Here is a 27,647-nt window from a genome sequence, read left to right as displayed (position 1 = left end):
CTCTCTAGCAAACTTCAGACGGGCCCGAACATGTACTGGCTTAAGCAGGGGGACACGTCTGGCACTGCAGGATCCCTCGCGGCGTAGTGTGTTACTGATGGTAGCCTTTGTTACGTTGGTCCCAGCTCTCTGCAGATCATTCACTAGGTCCCCCTGTGTGGTCCTGGGATTTTTGCTCACCGTTCTTGTGATAATTTTGACCCCACGGGGTGAGATCTTGCGTGGAGCCCCAAATCGAGGGAGATCATCAGTGGTCTTGTATGTCTTCCATTTTCTAATTATTGCTCCCACAGTTGATTTGTTCACACCACGCTGCTTGCCTATTGCAGATTCAGTCTTCCCAGCCTGGTGCAGGTCTACAATTTTGTTTCTGGTGTCCTTCGACAGCTCTTTGGTCTTCACCATAGTGGAGTTTGGAGTGTGACTGTTTGAGGTTGTGGACAAGTGTCTTTTATACTGATAACAAGTTCAAACAGGTGCCATTGATACAGGTAATGAGTGCAGGACAGAGAAGTCTCTTAAAGAAGGTACAGGTCTGTGAGAGCCAGAAATCTTGCTTGTTTGTAGGTGACCAAATACTTATTTTCCACCATAATTTGCAAATAAATTCTTTCCAAATCAGCCAATGTGATTGTCTGGATTTTTTTTCTCATTTTGTCTCTCATAGTTGAGGTCTACCTATGATGCCAATTACAGGCCTCTCTCATCTTTTTAAATGGGAGAACTTGCACAATTGGTGGCTGACTAAATACTTTTTTGCCCCACTGTATTTCTAAACATCAGTTGCTATAGCATTTAAGTGGTACTAATTGTACCTATTTCATGAATGTACAGTATTTTTGTTGGTTGGAACAGGGGAGCAAACACCTATGCTGTATTAGGTTTGATATGACATACTTGGATATTTGTACCTATTGTATGTATATGCCTAATACAACATTATTGCTCAAGTATTTTTATTATGTGGTGTGCTTACTCTGCATATTCAGATGGATGCACTGTGGAGAGATTTAACCACCCTAAAAAAAAAAACTATTGTTGGTTGCTAAATAGTGTAGATCAGGGGTCTCCAAACTTTTTAAACAAAAGGGCCAGTTTACTGTCCTTAAGACTTTAGAGGGGCAGCACTATGACCATCGGGAGTAGAAAATGTCCCAGCATCAGTTTGAGTAAACAATGCCCCATCCTTGGTGTCATTGGGAGGAATTGTGCCCCATTATTGGTGTAATTGGGCCCCATTGTTGGTGCAATTGGTAAGAATAGTGTCTCACCATTGGTGTGTTGTGGAGGAATTGTGTCCCACCGCTGATGTAATTGGGAGGAACTGTGCCTCATTATTGGTATCATTGGGAAGAATTGTGCCCCATCACTGTTGTCATTGGGAAGAATTTTGCCCCATCATTAGTGCCATTGGATCCCATTGTTGGTGTCAGTGAGAGGAACTGTGCCCCATTGTTAGTGTAATTGGGAGGAACTATGGCCCATCATTAGTGTCATTGGGAGGAACCGTGTCTCATCATTGGTATCATTGGGAGGAATTTTGCCCTATCATTAGTGCCTTTGGGCCCCATTGTTGGTGTCATTGGGAGCAACTGTGCCTCATCATTGGGAGGAATTGTGCCCCATCATTAGTGCCATTGGGCCCTATTTTTGGTGTCATTGGGAGGAACTGTGCCCAATTATTGGTGTCACTGGGAGCAACTGTGCCCCATTAGTGGTGTCAGTGAATGAAATAGTGCCCCAAGGGCCAGATAAAAGCAAGCAAAGAGCCGCATCCGGCCCCCAGTTTGGAGACCACTGGTGTAGATAATAGTGATATGCCGACCTTTGATGCTCACTACATGTCTCTGCCTGCCACCTGAAATTAACCTGGCCTGTTTAAATTGACCATGTTTCTGCCTTCCGCCGGAACTGACCTCAGCTTGTTAAATTGACCACGTTTTTTGGCTGCTGCATGGACTGATCTTTTGCCTGCCACTGTAGTAGTGGGAATAAAGACAACACAGGGGTCTTACGTATGTAGACTAGAGGGCTCCAGAGTAGTGTTTCTACAAAAAAAAAAAAAAACCTAAGAATTTGGTTTTGTACGGATTTTGTAATTCACTGACCAGTTTCAGGAGTCCAGGGGCTTTGAAGAGTTTTTTGAGAGAGGAAGCCTCTACCCCTGTGTCCAGGTTTCACCCGACTGAGGCCCTAAGCTTGATGTTTCCGTTTGCTGTCTAGACCAATCCAATCCTTTGGCTATTTTCTGACCATGTCTCTGCCTGGCCTGTTTACGGAAAATGTTCCTGCCTGCTGCTTGGACCAATCCAATGACTATCTGCTGATCACATCTCTGCCTGCTGACTGCACTTAGCCAGGCCTGTTTGTGGACCATGGTCCTGCCTTTTTAACTCCTTTGCTCATTCCTAACTACATCTTTCTGGTACAGAGACTGACCCATCTGCGTGCCCCACTGTTCCTGTGAGACACCAGTCTCACCCATCATCTGCGTACAACTGCACTACTAGAACCACAGGTATTTGTTCAGCCTCCTGTACTTCCTGGCCAGTTAACATAGCAGTCTGCTCTGGGGGTAGCCAAGTACCAGTACATTAGGTCTGCTTGGCTATTAGGAGCAGAGACTGCTGTAGGTAAAGCTACACTCAGAGGCAACCGTGCTAGTACATTGTTTACTGTGTTGATTTTTGTGGTACATGGGTTGCAGTGTCGGGTACAGTCCGAACACTGAAAAGGTCTTGCACATGTGACATTGCTATACTCGGGAACAGTAGCAGAATGTGTTCTGAGGTATAATTCTAAGTATGCCTATGTTGTGTGTTAGAAATATCTTCACAATTTATAACTTTCAAAAAAAAAATTATTTTAATTTTCCAAAATCTTGTCACAAAAAAATGATACATTTTCAAAAGGCTCATTATTCCTCTTAAAACATACCTTGGGGTGTTTGATTTCCAAAATGGGGTAATTTTTTGGGTATTATCATTGTCCTGGTGCTCCAGGGCCTCCAAAAATGTGATAGGTAGTCAGGAAATTAGATGCATAATTTATGCCCCTAGAACACTTGAAGGTGCTCCTTCGATGTTGGACACCTCTATTGACTTGACTGTAAAAAAAAGTCTCACACATGTGGTATCCCCATACTTGGGAAGCATAGCAGAATGTAATTTGAGGTTTAATAATAAATAGGCTTATGCTGTGTGTGAGAAAACATGCTAAGCTGAAAATGTTGTGAAAAAACAAAAAAAACAAAACTTTATTTACGTTCATCATTTTCCAAACAGATTACAACTTTAAAAAAACTCATCATGCCTCTTACTAAATACCTTGCACTGTGTACCTTCCAAAAAGGTGTCATTTGGGGGGTATTTATGCTGTCTTGGCATTTTAGGGCCTCAAAAAATTAGATAAGCAGTAAGTACACCAGGACTGATCAATTTTCAAATATACACACACACATACATATACACACATACATACATATACACACACACATACAGTAAGGATCGAACGTTTGGGCACCCCAGCTAAAAATTTGTATTAATGTGCATAAAGAAGCCAAGGAAAGATGGAAAAATCTCCAAAAGGCATCAAATTACAGATTAGACATTCTTATAACATGTCAACAAATGTTAGATTTTATTTCCATCATTTACACTTTCAAAATAACAGAAAACAAAAAAATGGCATCTGCAAAGGTTTGGGCACCCAGCAGAATTTATAGCATGCACTGCCCCCTTTACAAAGCTGAGACCTGCCAGTGTCATGGATTGTTCTCAATCATCGTCTGGGAAGACCAGGTGATGTCAAGCTCAAAGGTTTTAAATGCCCAGACTCATCTGACCTTGCCCCAACAATCAGCACCATGGGTTCTTCTAAGCAGTTGTCTAGAAAACTGAAACTGAAAATAGTTGACGCTCACAAAGCTGGAGAAGGCTATAAGAAGATAGCAAAGAGTTTTCAGATGTCAATATCCTCTGTTCGGAATGTAATTAAGAAATGGCAGTCATCAGGAACAGCGGAAGTTAAAGCAAGATCTGGAAGACCAAGAAAAATATCAGACAGAACAGCTCGCAGGATTGTGAGAAAAACAATTCAAAACCCACGTTTGACTGCACGATCCCTCCAGAAAGATCTGGCAGACACTGGAGTTGTGGTACACTATTCCACTATAAAGAGATACTTGTACAAATATGGGCTTCATGGAAGAGTCATCAGTAGAAAACCTTCTACGTCCTCACCACAAAAATTATCGTTTGAACTTTGCAAATGAACATATAGACAAGCCTGATGCATTTTGGAAACAAGTTCTGTGGACTGATGAGGTTAAAATTGAACTTTTTGGCCGGTATGAGCAAAGGTATGTTTGGAGAAGAAGGGGCACAGAATTTAATGAAAAGAACCTCTGTCCAACTGTTAAGCATGGGGTTGGATCAATCATGCTTTGGGGTTGGGTTGCAGCCAGTGGCACAGGGAACATCTCACGAGTAGAAGGAAAAATGGATTCAATAAAATTTCAGCAAATTTTGGATGGTAACTTGATGCCATCTGTGAAAAAGCTGAAGTTAAAGAGAGGATGGCTTCTACAAATGGATAATGATCCTAAACACACCTCGAAATCCATGGGGGATTACATCAAGAGGCGTAAACTGAAGGTTTTGCCATGGCCTTCACAATCTCCTGACCTCAACATAATTGAAAATCTATGGATAGACCTTAAAAGAGCAGTGCGTGACAGACAGCCCAGAAATCTCAAAGAACTGGAAGACTTTTGTAAGGAAGCATGGGCAAAGATACCTCAAACAAGAATTGAAAGACTCTTGGCTGGCTACAAAAAGCGTTTACAAGCTGTGATACTTGCCAAAGGGGGCAGTGCAAGATATTAACTCTGCAGGGTGCCCAAACTTTTGCAGATGCCATTTTTTTGTTTTCTGTTATTTTGAAAGTGTAAATGATGGAAATAAAATCTAATTTTTGTTGACATATTATAAGAATGTCTAATCTGTAATTTGATGCCGTTTGGAGATTTTTCCATCTTTCCTTGGCTTCTTTATGCACATTAATACAAATTTTTAGCTGGGGTGCCCAAACTTTCGATCCTCACTGTACATATATACACATATACACACACACATCATAGTTTGTAGACGCTTACTTTCCTACAGGCTAAATATTGTACACTGATTCGGGTTACTGTTACCAAGGAAATGTAGCAGAATACATTATGCTCTAAATTGAAGTTTTTTTATTTTTTTGCAAATATTTATAAAATAAAAAACGAAAAAAAAATTTTTTTTCTAAATTTTCAGAAGACAGAAGAAAGCTCTGTCAAAAAAAAAAAAAAGATAATTTGAGCACAGTGTTGTATGCTTGAGTGTCAAACTGTGACAGCACTGTAAAACTGAATAAAGACTTGGGCAGGAAGGGTGTAAAAGTGTCCGGTCTATAGGTGGTTAATAAACCTGAAGTATTTTGTAACTCTATATAACAGGTTTTTGCATAAATATTTTAAGTGTAAACAACAGCAATTTTAGGCAAAAGGTATCAGAAGATGTAGTTAAAGGATACCTTCATTTTTACTATAAACCCTGGATTTGCATTTGTCTCTGCAGTTAAAAAATAAATATGTATATGCCTTGTATTTTACAGGGTTAGCACTGCCAGCAAGTAACTAATATCACATGAATATTATATCACACATTACAGAATGTGAAGGTGGGGTGATGCATACCGAGGAGGTGGTGTAGGCGGGGTTTGTGGATGAGGTCTATCAAATGATTGCAGGTCATAGGATGGCGGTGAATAAACTGGAGGGGGCTCCTCATCTGAACTGTCTGGTTCTAGAGTTCTTTCCAGAATCTGAAAAAGCAAAATAAGAAGATGTGAATTCATTTTTCCCCAGGTCAGACAAGACACTAGGACAGGAAGTAGGAGGAAAATTTCCACAATGAGAAAACAGACCACTGTACACTCTGGCTCTGATGCACTCCAATTCCAAGCAGTTTTATCATCTTTGTTCCATTATCTCCAGCTGGACTACAGAACACATCTCTCTTATGTTATTCAGAAAAGTCGCTCGGACCATCTATGGGAGTTTTTCAGTAAAGTTTCTGGAGTTACATCAATGGCTTACACCTAGAGCAAGAGTATTATCCAACTTTGGTCAAAGTTGGTTTGTTTTTGCCTAGGAGCCCCTGCATTGGCAGTTTTTTTGGTAAATATGAACTGTAGCACTTCTTGTGTTCCTCAATGGACAAGAAAGAAAAAATATTCTACGGAAATATCATTTTGAAACATGGGTAAAAACACACACCACAGCATAGTACAGAGCTAGTCTAGTCTCCATTCTATCCTAGTCCCCAGTCTATCTTAGGTTTTCTGACATTTCTAACCATCTACAGAATGTGATAAGCCTAATGAGCTCCAAACTTGAATTACTTTTACGTATATTTGTGTATGCAATATACATATTTAACAATGATCAGAGGGCTCCACATAATTTACAGCAGTAAAAAATTCTTAGAAACAAGAAACACGTTACATAGCCATATATGAACATGGGTAGCACAACTTGCTATTGCAGATGGAAAAAATCATTATGGTCCTAAAACAAAATAAAAAAAAAAAAAAAGAAAGAAAGAATATAACCTCAGGAGGAATGCTGTCATCCGAGTCCGAACTGTCATCATAGCCACCATCATCCAGGTTCATCTGTAGTAACTGATCAATAGTAGCATCCACTGCTCCATTGTTAGCCCTCAAGACACACTCAATAATGTCATATTCCATGTTTGGAAACATGGTTTTAAAATCCTCCATAGCCTGGTTGAACTCCAACCTGCGTACAGGCCGGCTGTTGTTAAGTTCCTGAGTGGAAGAGTTGCTCCGTGCACTGCCATTGCTGTTACTCCTACGGAACAGACTTGTCATTTTTGATAACCGTTTTTGAAAAATGGTTCAAACTTATAAGTGGCCCAAAGTAAGAAAATCACAATAACTGGTCATGGCTTCTTACAAAGATTAGGCTTCTACACTCCTTGTTAATAGACAGGCTAAGGCCTGGGTATGTCCTCCTCATGAGCAAGATCTTCAGATGAAAACGTGAGGATGTGCACCTTAGAACCAGAATAAATCTGTGGACAAAAAAAAAAATAAAATAAATATAGTATACCTGTTTAAAGCCAATGATTATTGCAAGGTTTATTTCCTCTAAGTAAACCCATAAGTAAAAGAAGTAAATACAAATTTAGAACACAGTTAAAGTACATCCAAAAGGCAAAAAACTTTTTATTTTTGGATGGAACATGAAAGCGTTTAAACTCCTGTGAATTTTTACTACTTTCCACGTCTCTGCTAAGGATATTTACTCTGTATGTCATGGTGACCCCTGTTACGGAGACTCGAAGTCAGGGAAAATCTAAAATGCTTAGGAAACTTGTCCCGCTGACAACCCTATTAGTTGTCAATGTTTAGCACTTTAGATACGTTGGCTATTTGGTGCATTCCTTTGTCCATCGCGATTTTAAAATGACCAATAAAAATTAAGAAAACAAATATACACATTTAATTAAAAAATTATTTTAAAAATTATTGGACTTTTGACAAAGCAGTGATCAACAGTAAAAAATATACACTGTATTAATATTTTTTAAAAATTCACGAGACATACAAAAACACAATAATGATCCACATAAGTGGCATCTACAACCTGTTCTGCGAATTAAAAATATTCCTCTAAAATTCATTACACTAGGTAAAAGGCAGCTTTAATTAAAATACCACTTGATGCGATACGCTGAAGGTCTGTAAATGAAAAAAAAAACTGTTCATTGCTCTTATAGTATGCTTCTCTCAAATGTTCTAATGCAGACAACAGATGGGATGAGTTAAACATAAATAAATGCCTGTAGGCTTCCAGCATTGTGCTCCACATAGCCATGCTGTGTCTGATTATCTGTGCTGAATCTGGCAATGGATTAATGTTTTACTGGCAAACAAAGAATTGGACATCTACTACAGACTGGAGAACTACCCTGATAAGAAAATTATTTAAAGGGATGCTATGTGCAGACTGACCATTCGAGCACTGCCCGAGGGCCCGGGTCAGTAGGGGGCCCCATAAAATGCCCCGGTACCTATTTATAGGCTTTTTTGTGTGTGCTTTGAGTGTGGGCAAGGACACAGGGGCCCCATGAACCCCTATTGCCCAGGGGCCCCATGAGTTCTCAGTCTGCCCCTGGTGGAGAATACAGGAAATCATATCAATGGATAAAACAAGTGCAAGTCAGCAGATGTGGCTCTGGTGAGTGTGATTGTTTAAGGACCCATTCACACTGATTCTTTAGATGCGTTTTTGGGGTTAAAAAAAAAAAAAAAAGCAGAACTAAAAAAATGCATGAAGACTAACCCTTTAAGTCCTTTGGAACTCTACACAACAGTGCGGTGTGGTGTGTTTTTAAAAGCCCTGCATTCTGCATCTTAACTGCACTTTTCAAACCCATGCCAAAAACACATCTCCCATTGACTTCTATAGAAAATGCACCAAAAATGTACCCTGCATTTTTGGTGTGATTTTTTCATCACATGTTCTGGCTCCAGTCATGCAGCTGTGAAACCTGGAGTCCAGAAAACTCAGGAAAAATGCATAAAAATGCAGCAAAAAACACATGCCTTCTTACTGTGTCTTTGAAAGGAGCAGTGTGAAAAGACCCTACCACCCCCCCAAGAATACATTGCTCAGAACTGACGGTTATACCTCCCTGCCCCTACATGGATCAAAATTTGGCTGGTTCCCGCTTTAAAGACCAATTGATAGGGTTGCCACCTCATCCCTTTAAACCTAAGGTGGCAACCTTACTAATTGAGGTGGAGTTAACAAAAGGCAATTTTGGTTTCATAAGTGGTGCTTAAAAGAGAAAAGCAGGAACATAGAAAAAAGACAATCATACTCAGATGGTTGCAACACTGACCCCCACCGCCTCTACCCCAAAATTGAGCAAACACATGTAGCAGAATATATTTTGGCCTAAATTTTTGAAGAAATTTGATTTAAAAAATTTTTTTATTAGATACGTTTTGTAGCAAAAAGTCAAAAATAGTTTTTTTTTCAAAATAGTGTCTTTTGTTTATAGTGCAAAAAATAAAAGGGTGACCCTACAGCACAGTTTTTTACCTTAATACATAGAATGCATTAAGATTTATAAAAAAAAAAAAATTAAAAAAAAAAAAAGTCTTAAAGCTTAAGAACTACTCTAAATACCGAGGCAAAACCTATATAAAAAAGTACTATAAAATGTTAACATAGAATATACCAAACATTTTTTAGACATTTCTTTTTATTATATAGACATTTATATTTAGACATTTATTATAGACTGTATACACACTCAAATATGCCCCTGCACCCAAAATGCCAAAATTCAGTAGAGGTTTCTATTTAATCACCCTCAGTCTTTTACACAACAGACAGCAATTTATTTTTGGCAACAAATGCCAATAGGAAGCAGACATAACACAAAAAGACACTATTCATAGGAGTCTTTATTAAGTAGCTTTGTGAGTTTCATTTTCTCCATGGCTGTGGTTTTAACTCTCTTTGGTGTCTTTGTGTTAATCGGAATACATTGTGCAATTTCTTGTTTGTCATGTTTAGCTTCCAACTGTTAGCTTTATTCTTCCCAACAGCAGAGTTTTTCATTTAACCTGTACAAGATGTCCTTACAACTTCTGCTTGCTTGTGTCACTAGTTTTCTATATAAAATATGTATCCATGGTTTTGTTTCCCTATTTAAAACATGTTCCTTGTGGGTTGACATAACAGCAATGAAAGGCATTATTAAGGTATGATATTTTCCATTTGTTTCCTGTGCTAATTTTTCAAACAAAAAGACAAAAGACTATTGTTTGGCAGTATCTGAATGTGTAATGCTGGCCATACAATTGGTGGTTTTGTGCCAATTTTGGATGCTTTCCAGCAGCTTTTGATTCAAGATCATACAGAGTGGAACTGAATGATCTGCAGCAGTCTTCCACAGCCTTGTTTTGGGTGTCAAATTACCAAATGATCAATATTGGGGTGAAGAATATTTTAAAAAAATGCTTCTTCGCTAGAACTGGGGTCGATTTTAATTGGATTTCCACTGCATCATTAAAATACCAGAAACAGGAATAACTGCTTCCTAGGTAGTGGTCAGTGCCAAGTGATGCAGACACTGCCAAGCTCTTATAAATATGATAGTTATATGGCTGTCATTCTGACCCTCTACCTTGTTTTTCAGGAGGAGGTCTGCAATTGCAGCCCTCGTGTTTCTCTTACTACAGTTTTATTTAAAAAAACAAAACAAAAAAAGAACAATTAAGTCCAGTGTCAGGAGGAAGGACCTTTTCCAGATTCGGCTATACGACCAAACATGAAAGATTTTGATCCCAAATAAAACTTCTATTTCATGCAGTCAACTGCCAATGTATCTGTATTTGTTCACTGTACAGTGGTTTCTTCAGGACTCATATTACCACATGACTAGATGTTCCATCCTACCCATGTAATATCTGACAGGTATTGACTGACATGTTTCTTCTAAAACATTTGCACTCAAGTTCAACTCAACCTAATTGTGGTTTCACAACATCCCTTTACAGGAGTCTATACTTTGATATCCATACAAATTACCAGCAGAAGCTCCTATAGATCTATTTTCACAGACTCAATTTAACCACTTGAGGATTTACCCCCCTTCCTGACCAGGCCATTTTTTGCGTTAGGGTACTACATTACTTTGACAATTGTGCGGTCATTCAACGCTGCACCCAAATCAAATCTACATCCTTTATTCCCACGAATTGAGCTTTCTTTCGGTGGTATTTGATCGCCTCTGCAGTTTTAATTTTTTGCGCTATAAAAAAAGCACTGACACTGTACTAATGGCACTAGGCAGGAAGGGGTTAACATGAGGGGCGATCAAAAGGGTTAACTGTGTGCAGGGAGTGTTTTACTAGGGGGTGGTGTCTGTGTGCTTCACTGTAATCACACTGCTTTGGATGGCTATGCATAGCACAGCCATCCAGAGCAGTGTGCCTGAGCCGACAGGGAGGAGGACTGTTCGTAAAACAGTCCTCCTACCCACTGGAGATGCTCAGTAATCACCAGCTAGGAAGCGGTGGTTGACAGCCGCAAATGGCGGTGAGGGTAGGGCACTCGCGCATGCCCCCTACTTGGAAATGCGAAATCACGTGTATATACACACACACACACACACACACACTATTTTGCGCACCCCTGCTGCCCTGTAGCAGTATATCTGCTATAGGGCTGCGGGAAAGTGGTTAATGTCTGCATATCCAAACCTTTCTCCCCCATGACAGAGTTTACCTTTAAAGTGGTTGAAAATATTTACAAAAATGTGAGGGTTGTATACTCACTTCTGTGAGATACTGTATATAAAAAAACTAATATAGTGTATATTTATGTAACCAATATATGAATATTGCATAGACTCCTGCTATCTCTGGGTAAAGTGCTGCTGTCTGCTCTTTCCACTCTAAACTGCAACTTCAACAATGCATAGATTTCTGCTAATCTCAGAACATAGTGTATATATTTTTGTCTGCAACAAGAGATGAGAATCAATCACACTTTTTATGACTGTGGCCTGTGTCTGGTCTGTGTTTGAGAAACATCCCCCCTAATTCATGCGATCCTTATCAGTTCCTAATTGGGGTGGAGAAGAGTGCTCACATGACCATCTCCCTATCAATTTAGATCAGCTCATGGGGGGGGGGGGGAAGTCACAGACAAAGGGGGTTGGGCGGCATAGTCACAGATGGAGTGCTGTTTTCTGCTTGATTGCTGTTTTTGATGGAGTGCTAAGAAATAGTTGAACACAGCAGTTTAACTAAAGCAGGATAACTCAAGCAGCAGGAAGATACAAGAAACTCTACTGCATGCTGGACAGACTGCAAGCAAACACCCTGGGAAACATCTCCTACACGTTTGAGTCCCACTCCGTGTACCTTTTAATATGTCCCGTCTACTCCTTTTCATATTACTATCCTGCGTTCCCAAAATCTAATTTCTTTATCCCTCTGCTCCACCCCAAAACTTGTACATCTCACCCTCACTGCTACCATCTCCCTACTACTGCTCTCTTCACCTCCTGCTGATACTTTACTCTCCTGCTGACCCAAACACCAGGACTAGAAGGCATGTACACTCGTGAACATCCCGTTCCCATGTTACTTTCCTCACCCTTCTTCTCCTAACCTCTGGAGATATCTCCCCAAACCCTGGTCCTCCAGTATCTCACCCCCACACCAGGCATCCCCTTTCTTCTGGGAATAGCCGCAATCCCCTCAATTTAATATCGGTCCCCATGCTCCCAAAAACCACCCTCCCTTTTTCATGTGCGCTCTGGAATGCCCGTTCTGTCTGTAATAAGCTCACCTCTGTCCATGACCTTTTTGTCTCCCGCTCCCTAAACCTACTAGCAATTACAGAAACCTGGCTTCAAGCAGCAGACTCTGCTTCTCCCACAGCACTTTCCTATGGAGGCCTTCTCTGGACCCACTCACCCAGACCCAGTGGTCGGAAAGGTGGTGGCATTGGTTTGCTCCTATCTCTACTGAGCACCTTTAAAGTCCTCCCTAACCCTCCCTCTCTATCCTTCTCTTCTTTCGAGACCCACTGCATCTGGCTGTTTTCTGCCATTTCTCTGAGGATTGCAGTGAGCTATCAGCCTCCTGGACCAGTGTCCCGCTTTCTTGATGATTTCTCCGCCTGGCTACCCTACTTTCTCTCCTCTGAACTACCCATCATTCTCAGAGATTTTAACATAGTTATTAATATGAACAACCCGGCTACATCCCAACTCTTCAACCTAACCTCATCTTTTGCATTAGCACAATGTATACAGTCCTCCACTCACTCTGATGGGAATATATTAGACCTTGTTTTCTCCCATCTTTGCACTCTCTACAACCTCACAAACACCCCCTTTCCTGATCACAATCTCAACACCTTCACAGTGTCCTCATCTTCAAACATCTATCCCTCCAAGCAGCAAACAATTACCCGCAGAAACCTTCAAAACTTGAACCCTGCTCCTTTCCACTCTGCAACTGACCGCCTCTATGACAGAATCTCTCCCGTCCTGCCCTGACCTGGCCACTTCTGTCTACAACAGTTTGCTTTCATCCACATTAGACTCACTTGCTCCTCTAACAACACGAAGCATCAGGCCCCGACCGTTACAACCTTGGCAGACTGACGACACCAGAAATCTTAAACGACATAGTCGTGCGCTGGAGCGATTATGGCGTAAAACCAAATCTCAACAAGTATTCACCCTATATAAATCTGCTTTCTTAACATACAATTCCTCCCTTCATGCTGCCAAACAAGCCTACTTTGTCACTCGTATTAATACCTTGTCATCCAGTCCTCGTCGTCTCTTCTCTCCTTTTAACTCTCTACTTTCTCTACCTTCACCTCCACCCCCACCTCACTCACTGCTCAAGAGATTGCAAATCATTTCAAAAAACAAGATTGACGCAATTTGTAGGGGCATTGCCACTGCACAGACATCCATCCCACTTAGCATACCTTATACTAAACCTCCCTCAACACTTTCCTCTTTTGACCTTGCTACTACCGAAGAGGTCACTAAGGTTTTCTCAGAAGACCGTCTCACTACCTGCCCCCTGGATCCTGTCCCCTCACAACTACTACGGTCACCCTCTTCTTCCATCCTATGCTCCCTCACTCACATCTTCAATCTCTCCCTCTCCTCTAAATCATGCACACATTACTCCCATAATTAAAAAGCCCTCCCTGGATCCCACCAACCTGAACAACTTAAGACCCATCTCCCTACTGCCATTTACCTCTAAACTCCTAGAACACTTAGTCTTCAATCGCCTGAGCTCCTACCTCACTGACAACAATCTTCTTGACTCTTTACAGTCTGGCTTTTGCTTACTACTCTCCACCTGAAACTGCCTTACTAAAACTCAATAATGATCTACGATCTGCTAAAACCAACATCCACTACTCCGTACTCTTACTACTTGACCTCTCTGTGGCTTTTGATACGGTTGACCATCCCCTCCTCCTCCTCCTCAAAAAACTCCACTCTCTTGGCCTCAGAGACTCTGCTCTCTCCTGGTTCTCCTCCTACCTATCGCAGCGCTCCTTTCGCGTTGCCTATAACGCTGCCTCCTCTTCACTCCCTTTCTGTAGGGGTCCCTCAAAGTTCTGTCCTTGGACCCCTTCTCTTCTCCATCTACACCTCCTCCCTTGGTCACTTGATAAACTCCCAAGGCTTTAAGTACCATCTCTATGCTGATGACACACAAATCTATCTTTCTACCCCTCACCTCACCCCTTCAGTCTCCTCTCGTATTACTAACCTACTAAGTGACATATCAGCATGGATGTCACTCCACTTCCTCAAACTCAATCTTTCCAAAACTGGGCTCTTCGTATTCCCCCCAGCCCGTGCCCCCTCCCCTTACTTCTCCATCAAGATCAATAACACAATCATCAGTCCCTCCCCTCATGCCAGGGTACTAGGTGTAATCCTAGACTCCCATCTGTCCTTTCAGCCCAAATACATTCACTGTCCAAATCTTGTAGACTTCACCTCCGCAACATCTCCAAGATACGGCCGTTCCTAACCTCGGAAACCACTAAGCAACTTATTCACTCCCTTGTTATCTCTCGCCTTGACTATTGTAACTCTCTCCTTATTGGCCTACCAAATCACAGGCTATCCCCTCTTCAGTCTATCATGAATGCTGCTGCCAGACCCATCCACCTTACTAACCGTTCCGTATCAGCCACCCCTCTCTGCCAATCCCTCCACTGGCTTCCCATTGCCCAACGGATAATATTCAAAACATTAACAATAACATATAAAGCCATTTATAACTCTAACCCAAATTACATCACCGATCTTTTCTCCAAATACCACCCAAACCGTACTCTCCGCTCCTCGCAAGACCTACTCTCTAGCTCTCGTCTCCTCCTCCCGTGCTCGCCTCCAGGACTTCTCCAGAGCTTCCCCCATCCTCTGGAACCCTCTACCGCAATTTATCAGACTATCGCCTACTCTGCTCACTTTTCGGCGATCTCTGAAAACCTCTCTTCAGGGAAGCCTATCCTGCCCTCAGCTAATAATGGAATCTTCCAACCAGTCCATCCCCCACAGTTACTACCTTTTGTGCCACTAGCCTCTCCCTCCTAGATTGTAAGCTCCAAGGAGAAGGGCCCTCTTGTATTGAACCGTATTGTTGCTGTATTGTCTCCTGTTATATTGTAAAGCACTGAGCAAACTTTTGGCGCTATATAAATCCTGTATAATAATAATAATAATAATAATAAATGGAAAAAATATTGGGATGCCTGCCTTTACATATTGCTTGGCGTTCTTTGGACTTTCAGAGTGGAGTATTCACCCCCAAGTTGTTGCAGAGCTAGGCGCTCCTTGCTTTGTTTTTGAACTCAACTGGTCAGTTGAGTAAGTGAGCAGCCGAACTTCTTGTCTTTCCACACACCATCCTATTGTGGCGCTGGTCAAGCGCTCCTCTCCATGTGTATTTCAATAATGCGTTGGCCCACCCTTTGCAGCTATAACAGCTTCAACTCTACTGGTTTAGGAGTGTGTCTATGGGAATGTTTGACCATTCTTCCAGAAGCACATTTGTGAGGTCAAGTGCAGATGTCGGACAAGGCGGCCTGGTTTTCAGTCTCTGCTCCAATTCATCCCAAAAGGTGTTCTATCGGGTTGAGGTCAACCCTCTGCAGGTTGAGTCACGTTCCTCCACCCCAAACTCGCTCATCCAGGTCTTTATTTACCTTGCTTTTTGCAATGGTGCGCAGTTCCCACAATGTTGGGAGCATGAAATAATCCAAAATGTCTTGGTATGCTGAAGCCTTAAGGAGCTCCCTTCACTGGAACTAAGGGGCCAAGCCCAACCCCTGAAAAACAACCCCACACCATAACCCCCCCCCCCCCACCAAAAACTTTACACATGCCACAATGCAGTCAGGCAAGTACCGTTCTAGCAACCGCCAAATCCAGACATGTCCATCGGATTACCAGACAGAAAAGCGTGGTTTGCTTTATACCACTGCATCCAATGCTTAGCATTGCACTTGCTGATGTAAGTCTTTAATACAGCTGCTTGGCCTTGGAAACATTCCATGAAGCTCTCTATGCACTGTTGTTGTGAAAATCTGAAGGCAACACAAAGTTTGGATGTCTTTAGCTATTTACTCTGCAAACAGTTGGTGACTTCTGCACACTGTGCATTTTAGCATGCACTGACACCACTCAGTCACAAAGTGGTAGGCCACATAAAATGACAGAGTTGCTGCTGTTCCACTTTGCTAAAATACCACTAACAATTGACTATGGAATATTTAGTAGCAAGAAAATTTCATGGATGGACTTATTGCACAGGTGGCAACCTATCACGGTACCATGCTTGAATTCACCGAGCTCCTGAGAGCAACCCATTTTTTCACAAATGTATGTAGAAGTCTGCATGCCTAGGTGCTTGATTTTATACAGCTGTGGCCATGGAGGTGATTCGAACAGCTGAATCCAATGAGTTGGATATAGATGCATATATACACTAAATTGCCAAAACAAGTAAATAGATAAAAGGTCTGCCTGTGTATTAATCCTTTGAAATACACTTGAATAGGAAAACACTATATGTAATATATTAATGTACATAGTTTTCCCATGTTACACGCCATTTACATCAAGCAGTCAGTTTCATCTCTTGTCAAAGTTATTATCTTGGTAGCGGTCAAGAGTTCAACTATATATGTAGATTTTCTATATTATTATCAATACTTGTAAAGTGCCATCAATTTATGCAGTGCTTTACATATATTGCAGCACATTCACATCAGTCCCTAACCCTCAAGGGGCGTACAATCGAAAGTTCCGAACTCACATTCATACCCATACTATGGCCAATTTGGACAGGAGCCAATTAACCTAACAGCATGTCTACGGAGTGCGGGAGGAAACCCGGAGTACCCAGGGGAAATCCACGCAAGCACAGAGAGAACAATCAAACTCCAGGCAGATAGTGTCATGGTTGGGATATGAAATAGTACAGTATACATTTCTAGAGATTAATAACTATTGCGTAATATTGAATTAATAATAATAATACTTATACAATGTTAATAATTTGAATAATTATATTATCAATAACATATGCAAATTAATGCAAATAATATGAAATCCTACTACACAAGCTTCATGAGCAGGTGCAGATCTGTGATTTATGACTCCAAAGAAACCATGATTGTGCACAAGTGCACCCCATGTTATTAAAGTGGTTGTAAAGTCAGGTTTTTTTTTACCTTCATGCATAGAATGCATGAAGGTAAAAAACCTTCAGTGTGCAGCAGTGCCCCCAGCCCCCTCAATACTTACCCGAGTCTTCTTGCGATCCAGCGATGTGAAGGATAGCCTCGGCTGACCCAGGTCTCTGCCTCCTCATTGGCTGAGACAGCAAGTGAGAGCCATTGGCTACTGCTGCTGTCAATCATAGCAAGTCAGCCAATGAGGAGAGGAACGGGGCCAAGCCATGGCTACGAGTGTGAATGGAGACACAGAGCAGCGGGTGCTCCCATAGCAAGCTGCTTGCTGTGGGGGCACCCAACAGAAACGAGGAGCCAGGAGAGCCTGGGGAGGACCCAAGAAGAGGAGGATCCAGGCTGCCCTGTGCAAAACCACTACACACAGCAGGTAAGTATAGACGTTTGTTATTTTCCAGAAAAAATTAACCTTTAGAATCGCTTTAATCAAACTGATCTGTGGCCAAACAAGATGAGGATAAAAATACGGATTTCCTCTGATATTTAGATCTGAGTTTTTGGTAAAGTACATTAGGTGAACTCAGAATCTGGTAAATATCTACATACAACGGTTATCTCCTTTTGGTTTCCTATGCCTGGGAAAGTCTATTCTTAAAATGAAGCATTTGTTTACACAGGGGTGATTTTCCTCCACCACTGAATCCTTACTCAATAATTATGTTATTAGAGAGCAATTCCAAGCAGACAAGGGAAAACATTCCATGCACTATAGATGCTATGCAGCAAATTTAGCAAAAGTAATAAAGTAAAATAGTTCACTCAGTTTACCTTAGTCTGCATTCTGTGTGCACACAATTCCAGGATAATCGGGAACAAACGCCTTGAAGACTGTGCAACTAAGGCTGGCCGTACAGGCTGGACAAAAAAAAAAAAAAAAAAAAAAATCTAACATTCCTCTATCCACAGTGTTCTATAGTGTGGACTGAAATTTCCCACTGTACCTACTATATTCAGAAAGCCACTGCTGTCAGAATAACCCATACAGTGGCTGCATCTGATTGGATTCAGCAAGTCAGCAGAGCCACCCACAGAGAATTGTGCCTGGTAAATCAGGAGCTGGTCAAAATTTGCATAATGTATGACTAGATTAAGACCCCATACACACAATGAGAATATCGGCTGAATGATCGTCTGGTTTCTCATATCGAACGTGAAGAAGTTACTACAATTACGAAAACTCTTGTACGACAGAATAAAAAAGTGATGCAATGTATTTGTATTGTCTTTTCAGGCAAAAACTACTGATTAAACAAAAATCTAATAATTTCAGATGAAAAGTTGTGTACTAAAAATCAGATTATCGTACGATTGCTTCGAAAGCGCTATTTTTCGGGCGATTTTATGATCGTGTGCACTAGGCTTAACTCTCACTTTGCTTCATGCATACCAATCACATTTAAACACATAAGGTTATTAGAACCTGCTAAGTGACTAAGAAACTTCTCATGTATGCAATTGATTTTCTTTATTCCTTTACATTCTATGTATGAAAGACAACCAGGAGGGTGCATCAGCAGCAGTTGAAAGTGAAGTGAAAACGGAACATATTTTAACAGCGTGCACAGCATTTTGCATTTATCGGAGCATTGCCTATGCATTGGAGCTTATGGCCTATAGTGTTTTTACATGTTTAAATGTGTTAACATGTCGTTTAGTTTATTCCATATTTCTAGTCCCATAATGTTAATGTACAAATAAATGTACTACACATAGGTGCAGGAAGTCGTTAACCATGAACACCAAATCTTCCTAGTGGACCACTGTACCAAACAATTCCCCAGGATGACAAAAAGGCAATGCTCTAATACTGTGTTATCCTACCTCCACCACTACAGTCTGTAAATGGTATATATCAAACAAGTCTACTCTAAAACTGCAGCTGTACAATACTCTAATTCCCAAGTGCTAAAATAATTTGAGTAACCAATACAATTCGTATAAATTAACAATCCTGTGATCAAAAGAACGCACACAAAAAAAATGTCTGTGAAAGTCCAAAAACAATGGTTTGTGATCATCTCCCATTAGCAGTGTGATTCCTAAGGCCCCTTTTATGATCTGATTGGGTCAGCCCATTTTTCACATGGACCTGACTGGATCCTCTACAGAGTGGTAGAACCATTACCGCCACCCTACCTCCAATCCGATCCACGGGGAAAAAAAGGGGGGGGCGCAGGATCTGTTCCCCTCTGGGCAGATCAGATTGAAGGGCAGTCATCTGTAAACAGACAGCTGGTCCATTTACATCTACTGCCCAAAGAGCAGACCTGTCATCTGCCCACTCCGATCTGCTCAGCAAGCATAAGTCACAGTGCCATTCCATTCATTTTGAATGGCACCCTAACACACCAATGAAGTGCCCTACAACTCACTTATAGCATACCACAGTGCACAAACACAAGTTGGCTGAGCTGGGCTACATTTTATAAAATTATGCGTCATATTTTTGATTTTGGCCAGAATCACACACTTATTTTATTTATCACAGGTACCCCTATAGCGCTGTCAATTTACACAGCGCTTTACATATATATATATTGTACAATCACATCAGTCCCTAACCCTCAAGAGGCGTACAATCTAAAGTCCCTATGGCTGGCCATCGGTCGATAAACGAACAATCGATCGTTGCTGCCATGGATGCTACCACCAATGCTTACGAAAAACGGCCTTTTTTGTAGATTTTCCAGCATGACCGATAAAAAGAAACGAGAAGATCCGTGAAAAACGTCCGACGGCATTGCCTCACTAACGTGTGAATATCGGCCGATTTTGTCGGTCGGATGAAAATTCGGCTGATAAACAACCCGCCTATGGCCTGCATAACTCACATTCATACATACACATACTAGGGCCAATTTAGACAGGAGCCAATTCACCTACCAGCATGTCTTTGGCTTACATTTGTTGTTTAAAACAATGCTTTGCCTCAAAACAATACCATTTTGTTGATGCTTAAAAAGAGTCTATAAACAATGCATCAAGCTGAAAGGGCATGAATAAACTCATTTAAGCCCAGTTTTCTAAATGGGTTCTCAATCACCAAGTGCTCACATGTTACCAGGCAACAAAGGAGTGTCTCGTGCAATAAACAGATTTGGGAAGAAAATAGCAGGCATTCTTTTCTAAAGCAGATTAAATTTAAACCTGTCTTTAGCAAAGATATGTTACTTTTTAAATATGTACAGTACATTGACAAGGCATACAATTTAAGATCGGACGAGATAAAAAATGTTTTTAATATGGTGGTAGGGGGTTATTGTGCCAATTCTTAGTATTTTATATATGTTACACTATTATTTTTATGGATCCTAAGTGCCCAGTCACACTGGGTGCGACTTGCCATGACAACTCACACCCCATTGTCCGCAATTCAGACTTGGTCGGAGCCCAGATTTCTAAAGTAGTGCATGCACTACAAGTGCGACTTGCTTAGACATGTCTTGCAAGCCGCACTTCAAGTCGAAATTAAATTGTGCGACTTCACTGAAGTCGCATGATTTCAAAGTCAGATCGGTGTGACCAGGACCTAAAGGCAGAATTCCAGCTTACCCGTCTATCCACCTGCTTCTGCCTCTGGTATTTTTACGGAATCATGTACACTAGGCTCTTCTAACTGCTTTTCTCCTCTAAGGAGAAAAGCAGCTTTAAAAATGTGCCTAAAGCTGCATTTTTCAAGGACTTCAATACCAGACAGACACTTTCATCCCCCCAACTGCCTAAGCAAATTTCCAGCTTTCAGCGCTGTCACACTTTAAATGACAATTACTCAGCCATGCAACATTGTACCCAAATGAAACTGATATTTTTTTCACACAGAGCTTTCTTTTGGTGGTATTTAATCACCACTGGGTTTTTACTTTGTGCTAAATAAATGAAAAAGAAAAGGAAAAAAAAACAAAAAAAAACACACGACTAAAAATTAGGGGGAAACAAAAAAAAAAACATTTCCGTTATAAAATGTTGCAAATAAACTTTCTTCATACATTTAGACCAAAATGTATAATCCTACAATTCTTTGGTAAGAAAGAACCCAAACCAGTGAATATTATTTAGTCTAATGTGAGAGTTATAGTCTACAAAACTATGGTATATGTATATATTTGAAAATCGAACAGTCCTGATGTAATGATGGCCCATCTCATTTCTTGAGGCCCAGAAATGCCAGGAAAGCACAAATATCCCCCAAATTACCCCTTTTTGAAAAGTAGACAGACAATCTGAGATATTGCAAGTTTTTTTGAGGATGTAATTATTGGTTACAATTTTTTTGAAAATGTTCACTTTTTTAAAAATTTATTTACATACATACAGTCACCAGTGCAGCACCATCATATAAGTAGTGCGGCAGTGATCAGGGACACAGACTAAAGATAGCATGTAAAAAAACAAAAACCACACAAACTTCATTTATTTTTCTTTATTGCAATTTATTTTTTTTACTATTTTTTTTTAAATACCAGAGCAATATAGTGTTACCAGAGTAACAGTGTTACACTGGGGAGGTGATCAGGATTTTTTTGTTTGATTACTCATAACAGTGATATTCACTGTTCTAAACAACCATTTTTTTATGAATGAAATACATTCATCCATCCAATGTGTACTATTGTGATTAGCCAGAGCTATCACATGGTACAGATGCACTGTGATTGGCCCTGTCTGTATCATATAATCACTGTGACCAATCCCAACTCAACACAATAGTACACAATGAATGGCTATGAATAGAAGCCATTCATTGTGTACAAATGTCAAAATGAACGATGGTCACTGTGATCACATGGTACTGACAGCAGTTCGGTACACTGATCTGTCATCCACTGTGTCCAGTGGCCCCGCCCTAATCGTCAAACCAAAATCTGTGTATCCCCAAAGAAAAAGTAAATCTTTAACCCTTGAAAGTACAAGTATCATAAACCTTTTCTACAATCCTTCCCCAAAGCTCCAATTCTTCTTTTACTACAGATTCCCCAAATAAAGTCAAAGAAATATCCACATTAAAAAGTCCACAAAATGTCCACACTATTTAATCTACCAATTCGCCACTTCAAGTCCAAGATACCTCAAAAAAATTAAACTAAATATAGTGCATTATCTTTCAAATAATATAATCTGTGATGTCATGCAAAAAAACACTCGTGACAGGAAAAAAATAAATATATATAAATATATATAAAATGAAATATATCCCAAATGATACAATATTGCAAATAGACAATGTGTATGAAGTGCACCCACCTATATACCCCACTCGTGAGGTTGGTATAGTTCACAAAAACTAAACTTGTGATATAGTGTATTAATCACTCCAACGGGTGAAATCACAGCAAATCCAACAATACAACTAGTGATTAAGTGCACTAATCCAAGATGGTGCCACTACTCTGGTAGGATAACATGCTATTACCCTCTTACAGCTTGCACAGGCGTTTCAAACACTCCAAAGTGATAGTCAACTTTCCTCTTATGGGAATATCCAAATCCTCCCCGCTCCTCCCGTTTCATGCCTTTGTGTCGCAGATAGCAGAGTTAACCTTCTTGGCTTGGTCTCGAAGTCTCAAACAGTTTGGGAATCGGCTGAGGAAATTGAGATTTGGAGTAATGAAACGGGAGGAGCGGGGAGGATTTCATTGGATATTCCCATCTCCCACCCAGGAACCCAAAGCTAATAACCCCTGCTGTGGTGGACTTTCCAATATAGGAATGGTGGAAGATGGTGCATTGCTGAAGTGAAGATTTCCCCAGGATCCAGTTGCCTGCACGACATGGGATATACTTTATTAGAGATAAGCAATATCACTAAAGCTGTACAGGAAAAAAAAAAAAAAAAAACCTTCAGCTTCAAAAGCTTTAGAACTGGATGTAAAGAAATAAAAAATAGTTTGGCATTTAACCATCACTATTATAGGCATTTTAACAGCGCATTTACTTGTGAGTCTAGAATGTAGCTTTAATGAGTTAGAGGTGTGATTAAACCATTACTGGACAGCTTTTTCTTAAGTTTCATTAAGACAAAAATGAGCCTTAAGGCAGGAAACTATTGCTGTGCTGTCTACGGCTAAACCATAGTGCTCCTAGACTCCTTTGTCATATGACTGATGTCAGATTTGCAAAGAAGGTATATACAAACAAACAAAAAAAAAAATATATGATATCAAGGATAACATTAAAAAGCTATGAAGTTAAAAAATAAATAAACCTGAAACCGTTATAGTTTTTCTTTTACCATAAATAAATCACATTTAGAGTCCAGGTGGAGGCAGCAGGATAAAAGTGTCCTGTATGGATTTAAAAAAAGTAAAACTAAGGAGTAATAAACCGCAGAAGGCAACCCAAGTAAGAAATATAGACTCTGAGCACAGTGCTCTTCAGCCAATATTTTCAGCAAAGCCACTTTAAGAAGGGACTGCAGTCTTCGTTTCAGTAGCTGTTGTTCTGGTGACAACTTGGTTGCCATTGTTGCTGGTAAGATAATGGAGACAAAGACTGTTGCTTGCTACCAGCAGAGTAGAATACCCACTCAATCTCCGCACCAATTGCTTTTTCTCAATGGAACCCCGCCATCTGTATATGAGGCCCCTAGCCTGACCCCCCCCCCCCCCCCACCCACACACACACAACCAATGTTTGTTCTAATGCAAATCAGACTATTTGATTGCATTATAGAAAAGCATTATTTCAACATGCCACATAAAAATAGTGTTTATTGCAAATTATAATTATGGATTGTTTTTAAACTTACTTTCTGCAAAAACATAACCCTTTTGCTGCCAGGCCCTGGTCTCCACATTTAATCTCAGGTGGACAGACCATTTTCTTCCATTTCCTTTTTTTAAATTTATATTTCACCCTTTTACTTACAGCTTTGAAAGTTGTAAACTGCCCCCACCCCCACCCCAAACCACACAAAAATATGGGTCTGCTTATTAGCACACACAAACAATTTATGAAATGTATTTAATCTACAGATAAAACTAAAAATGCACAAGTTTTTTTTATATATTAAATCAACCAATTTAAAGTAAAATTTGGACATTTTAGTCAGCATTTTGTGAAGCGGTGAAAATTAAAAAAAATGTACGCAAAACTGTAAATAAGCAATGTATGCTAAAAATCTGGGCGATTAAAGCCACCCATACATGGGTCGAATTCCGAAAGAATTTTCTTTCAAAAATATTTTCTAACAATTTTTGTTAAAATTTCACACCATTAGTTGGCCACAGCAAAAGCCAATTTTCGAGCGACCATTGAATTTGAGTGATCGGGCATGTTAGAAATTTTTGGAAAAACAAATTTCTGCTCAATGATGGAAGAATCTTGCAAGAAAAAGTAATTGAAAAAGAAATGAGCATGATATCATGAGTTTATGCACTGCGGTAACAGCCAGTTTACAGTGGTGTGTGGAGATAAAATGATGTGACAGACATTTTATCACAACACACTGGGGTGGATTTACTAAAACTGGGGAGTGAAAAATCTGGTGCAGCTGTGAAAGTAGCCAATAAGCTTCTAACTTCAGCTTGTTCAATTAAGCTTTGACAAAAAAAAAAAAATTATAAAAAAAAGAAGGATTACATATATCTCTCACACACAAATTAATAATATAGTTTTTTTTTTTTTTTGTCAAAGCTTAAATTGAACAAGCTGAAGTTAGACGCTCATTGGCTACTTGCACAGCTGCACCAGATTTTGCACTCTCCAGTGCAAATGGGAGGCCCCCAGGCATACCTACCCTTAATTTATCCATTACTTCCACAGTATATGCTCCAACATGTCTTACAGACTAGACTTCGGACTGCCCTACACAGAGGGGCATTGACGAGGCAGTGCAGCTTTCACATATTTTTTAAAATAGTAGGTAAGTAAAACCCCGGTTATTCAAGCTATTTTTTTTTTTTAGTGGCTAGCTGATAATTGTACCTGGAAGCAGTTTGTTTTGCTTCTACATTAGTACCAACACACTCTCATGTAATAAAATATATTTCTTGAAGAAAAAAAAAATTAAAGAATTGTGATGTGTTGATTGGGGAGGATTAGTTCTGTTTAATTTTATAAAAAATAGATACTCTTTTTTTTTTTAACATTACTCTCACCAGGGGGCATTAGTGAAATATCCCCCCCACTAATATTCTGATCTTTTCTGTCCAGCTCTCACTAAGCTTGAACAGGAAGTGCTCTCAACACAGCACTTCCTATTCATTCACAAACCAAGGATATAAAAAACATGTGATTCAGGTTTACCATCTCTTTGGTTATAAATGAATATCGACCGGAGTGCTCACATGTGAACACTCCTGCATTCATTCAGGAAAGTGAAGAATCAGTACACTTGAGACACGTGAACAGAGATTTAGCAGCTTTCAGTCGATAAGCAAGGTGTTATCGGCTCTCATAACTTGACAGAAGTTTCTTTGTTGTGAAAAAGGTCCTGACATATCCTTTTTCTGTTGTATCAAAGGGGTGTTGACAGAGACCATCTGACCAATCGCCTGGTTTAATGGGTGGTGGCTGGGAGGTCACCACATTTATGACTGTATCGTGGCCCTCCCTTAAACACAGTTTTTTACTAATATATCTTCTATTATGTACAGGTTGCATTCTGGAAACTGGTAGATTATTGTTCACAAATATATTTTGTGTCTAGAGATACCAAGTAGAGTATTTCGGATGAGTGTCACCCAGGGGGTAGGAGACTGCTGCTATCTCCCCTTTTGTATGTGCTAGTTTAGTCATGTATAACCTTGGTTTGTTCTGAATGATATTCTCCATTCAAGTATATACTTAATATTAATGTGTCCTGGTCCTATTGGGTTTTATGAATTGTGCGTGGATTAGGCTAAATTCACACAGGCAGCCAGGGGCAAATAGTTTGCTGCATTCAGAGACAGTTAAACACTGCCTCTGGAAACAGTAACACTCTGTTATGACCACCTGCAAACTGTGCAATTAACTGCATCCAAAACACCTCACAAATGCCAACCTTGGATACAGGTCAGTGTGTGTCCAGGGTCAGAGGCTCTATTTGCACGCACCAGCTCAGATAAGCAGTCACGTGCAGCCACCACATAGGCTTGGCAAGCTGCAACATACTATAATTTTTGTTTGAGTTTAATACCACTGTAAAGCGATTGAAAACTATTGTATTGAAATAGATGTAAGCCCCATTAGGAAACTTGAGAACAGTAGAAGTAACATGGAAGAACAGCAAATATAACCAAGTACAGAGAATAAGACATCCCTTGGACATTCTGCAATGTTCTGGCAATGCCTAGAGGTTTCTCAGCACAGCCAGACAACTTCCAGTAAACACAAGTTGTAAAGTGTGTATTAATAGCAAACAGCAACATTGCAGAATAGACCTTTCATATCAGAAGATAGGAAAGCAGAAATGGTACAACGAACTGGGGGGGGGGGGGGGCCTCATAAAACATTAGAATTGCTATCAGATTGGTCTTCATGTATTTGAAGTTAAACTATCCCTTTCTTTCCACACTCTGGTTGTCAAAATAGCTGTATGAAATTTATTGAATATGGATACTGAGCAGAAAATTGTCTTTAATCTCAATGTTTTCTATATAGTCACATTGGTGTACAAAGAAGAAAAAAAAAAAATTTTTGCAAAAAAGCACACATCTTTCATCTCTCTCTAAAGCTCCATGCACACTGGGCATTTCAATAACGCTGGTAACGTTAGCTGTGTAAAGTCACATTAAAAGCTTGAGTTTTTCAGCGGTTTTGTATTAGCGTTTAGCGGTGTTTAATTAAAAAAAAAAAGTCCAAAACCGCTTGTTTGCCACAATTTACCACGTTTTTACAGCTAAAAACCTCTTCTAGAAACCCACTAGTCCTGGGTTTTTTTTCCAGCCACAAAATGTTGGATTACAGTCTGTGTGTGCATGGACACATAGGATAACATGTTGGAGAGTTTGCTGGGTGTGGAAAAAAAAAAAAAAGTCAAAAGCCAAAAACAGCAGCTGTAAAAACATCCAGTGTGCATGAGGACTAAACTGCCTCAGCTGATAATGCATACTGTATCTGAGCAAAAGCTATGAGGTCACGAGGAACTGCTTGCAAAGCTCAGAGATAGGATTATTGCAAGGCACAGATCTGGGGAAGGGCTGCAAAAAATGTCTGCTGCACTTAACGTTCCCAAGAACAAAAAGTGGCCTCCATAATTTTTGAATGGAAGAAGTTTGGCACAACCAGGACTCTTCCAAGAGTTGGTCGCCCATCCAACCTGAGCAAT

The 27,647-nt window shown here is 40.2% G+C and overlaps 1 protein-coding gene across 1 annotated transcript in view; it reads right to left on the bottom strand.

Annotated features, from left to right (window-relative positions):
* CUEDC1 (CUE domain containing 1) overlaps positions 1-27,647 on the bottom strand; it is a 146,577-nt gene that overhangs the window by 58,904 nt on the left and 60,026 nt on the right. The window contains exons 3-4 of the mRNA XM_089659171.1: positions 6,649-7,133; positions 5,732-5,859 (exon numbers count right to left, since the gene is read on the bottom strand). Of these exons, the coding sequence (XP_089515297.1) occupies positions 5,732-5,859; positions 6,649-6,930 (410 nt within the window). The 5' untranslated portion in view covers positions 6,931-7,133. The remainder of the gene's footprint in view (positions 1-5,731; positions 5,860-6,648; positions 7,134-27,647) is intronic.

Source organism: Staurois parvus, unplaced genomic scaffold, assembly GCF_062004578.1.
Source record: "Staurois parvus isolate SC_StPar_1 unplaced genomic scaffold, SC_StPar_1.0 ptg001134l, whole genome shotgun sequence".
In the NCBI taxonomy this organism is placed as follows: domain Eukaryota; kingdom Metazoa; phylum Chordata; class Amphibia; order Anura; family Ranidae; genus Staurois; species Staurois parvus.
The sequence above is the reverse complement of the archived record's forward strand: the minus strand, read 5'-3'. Positions and strand labels throughout refer to the sequence as shown.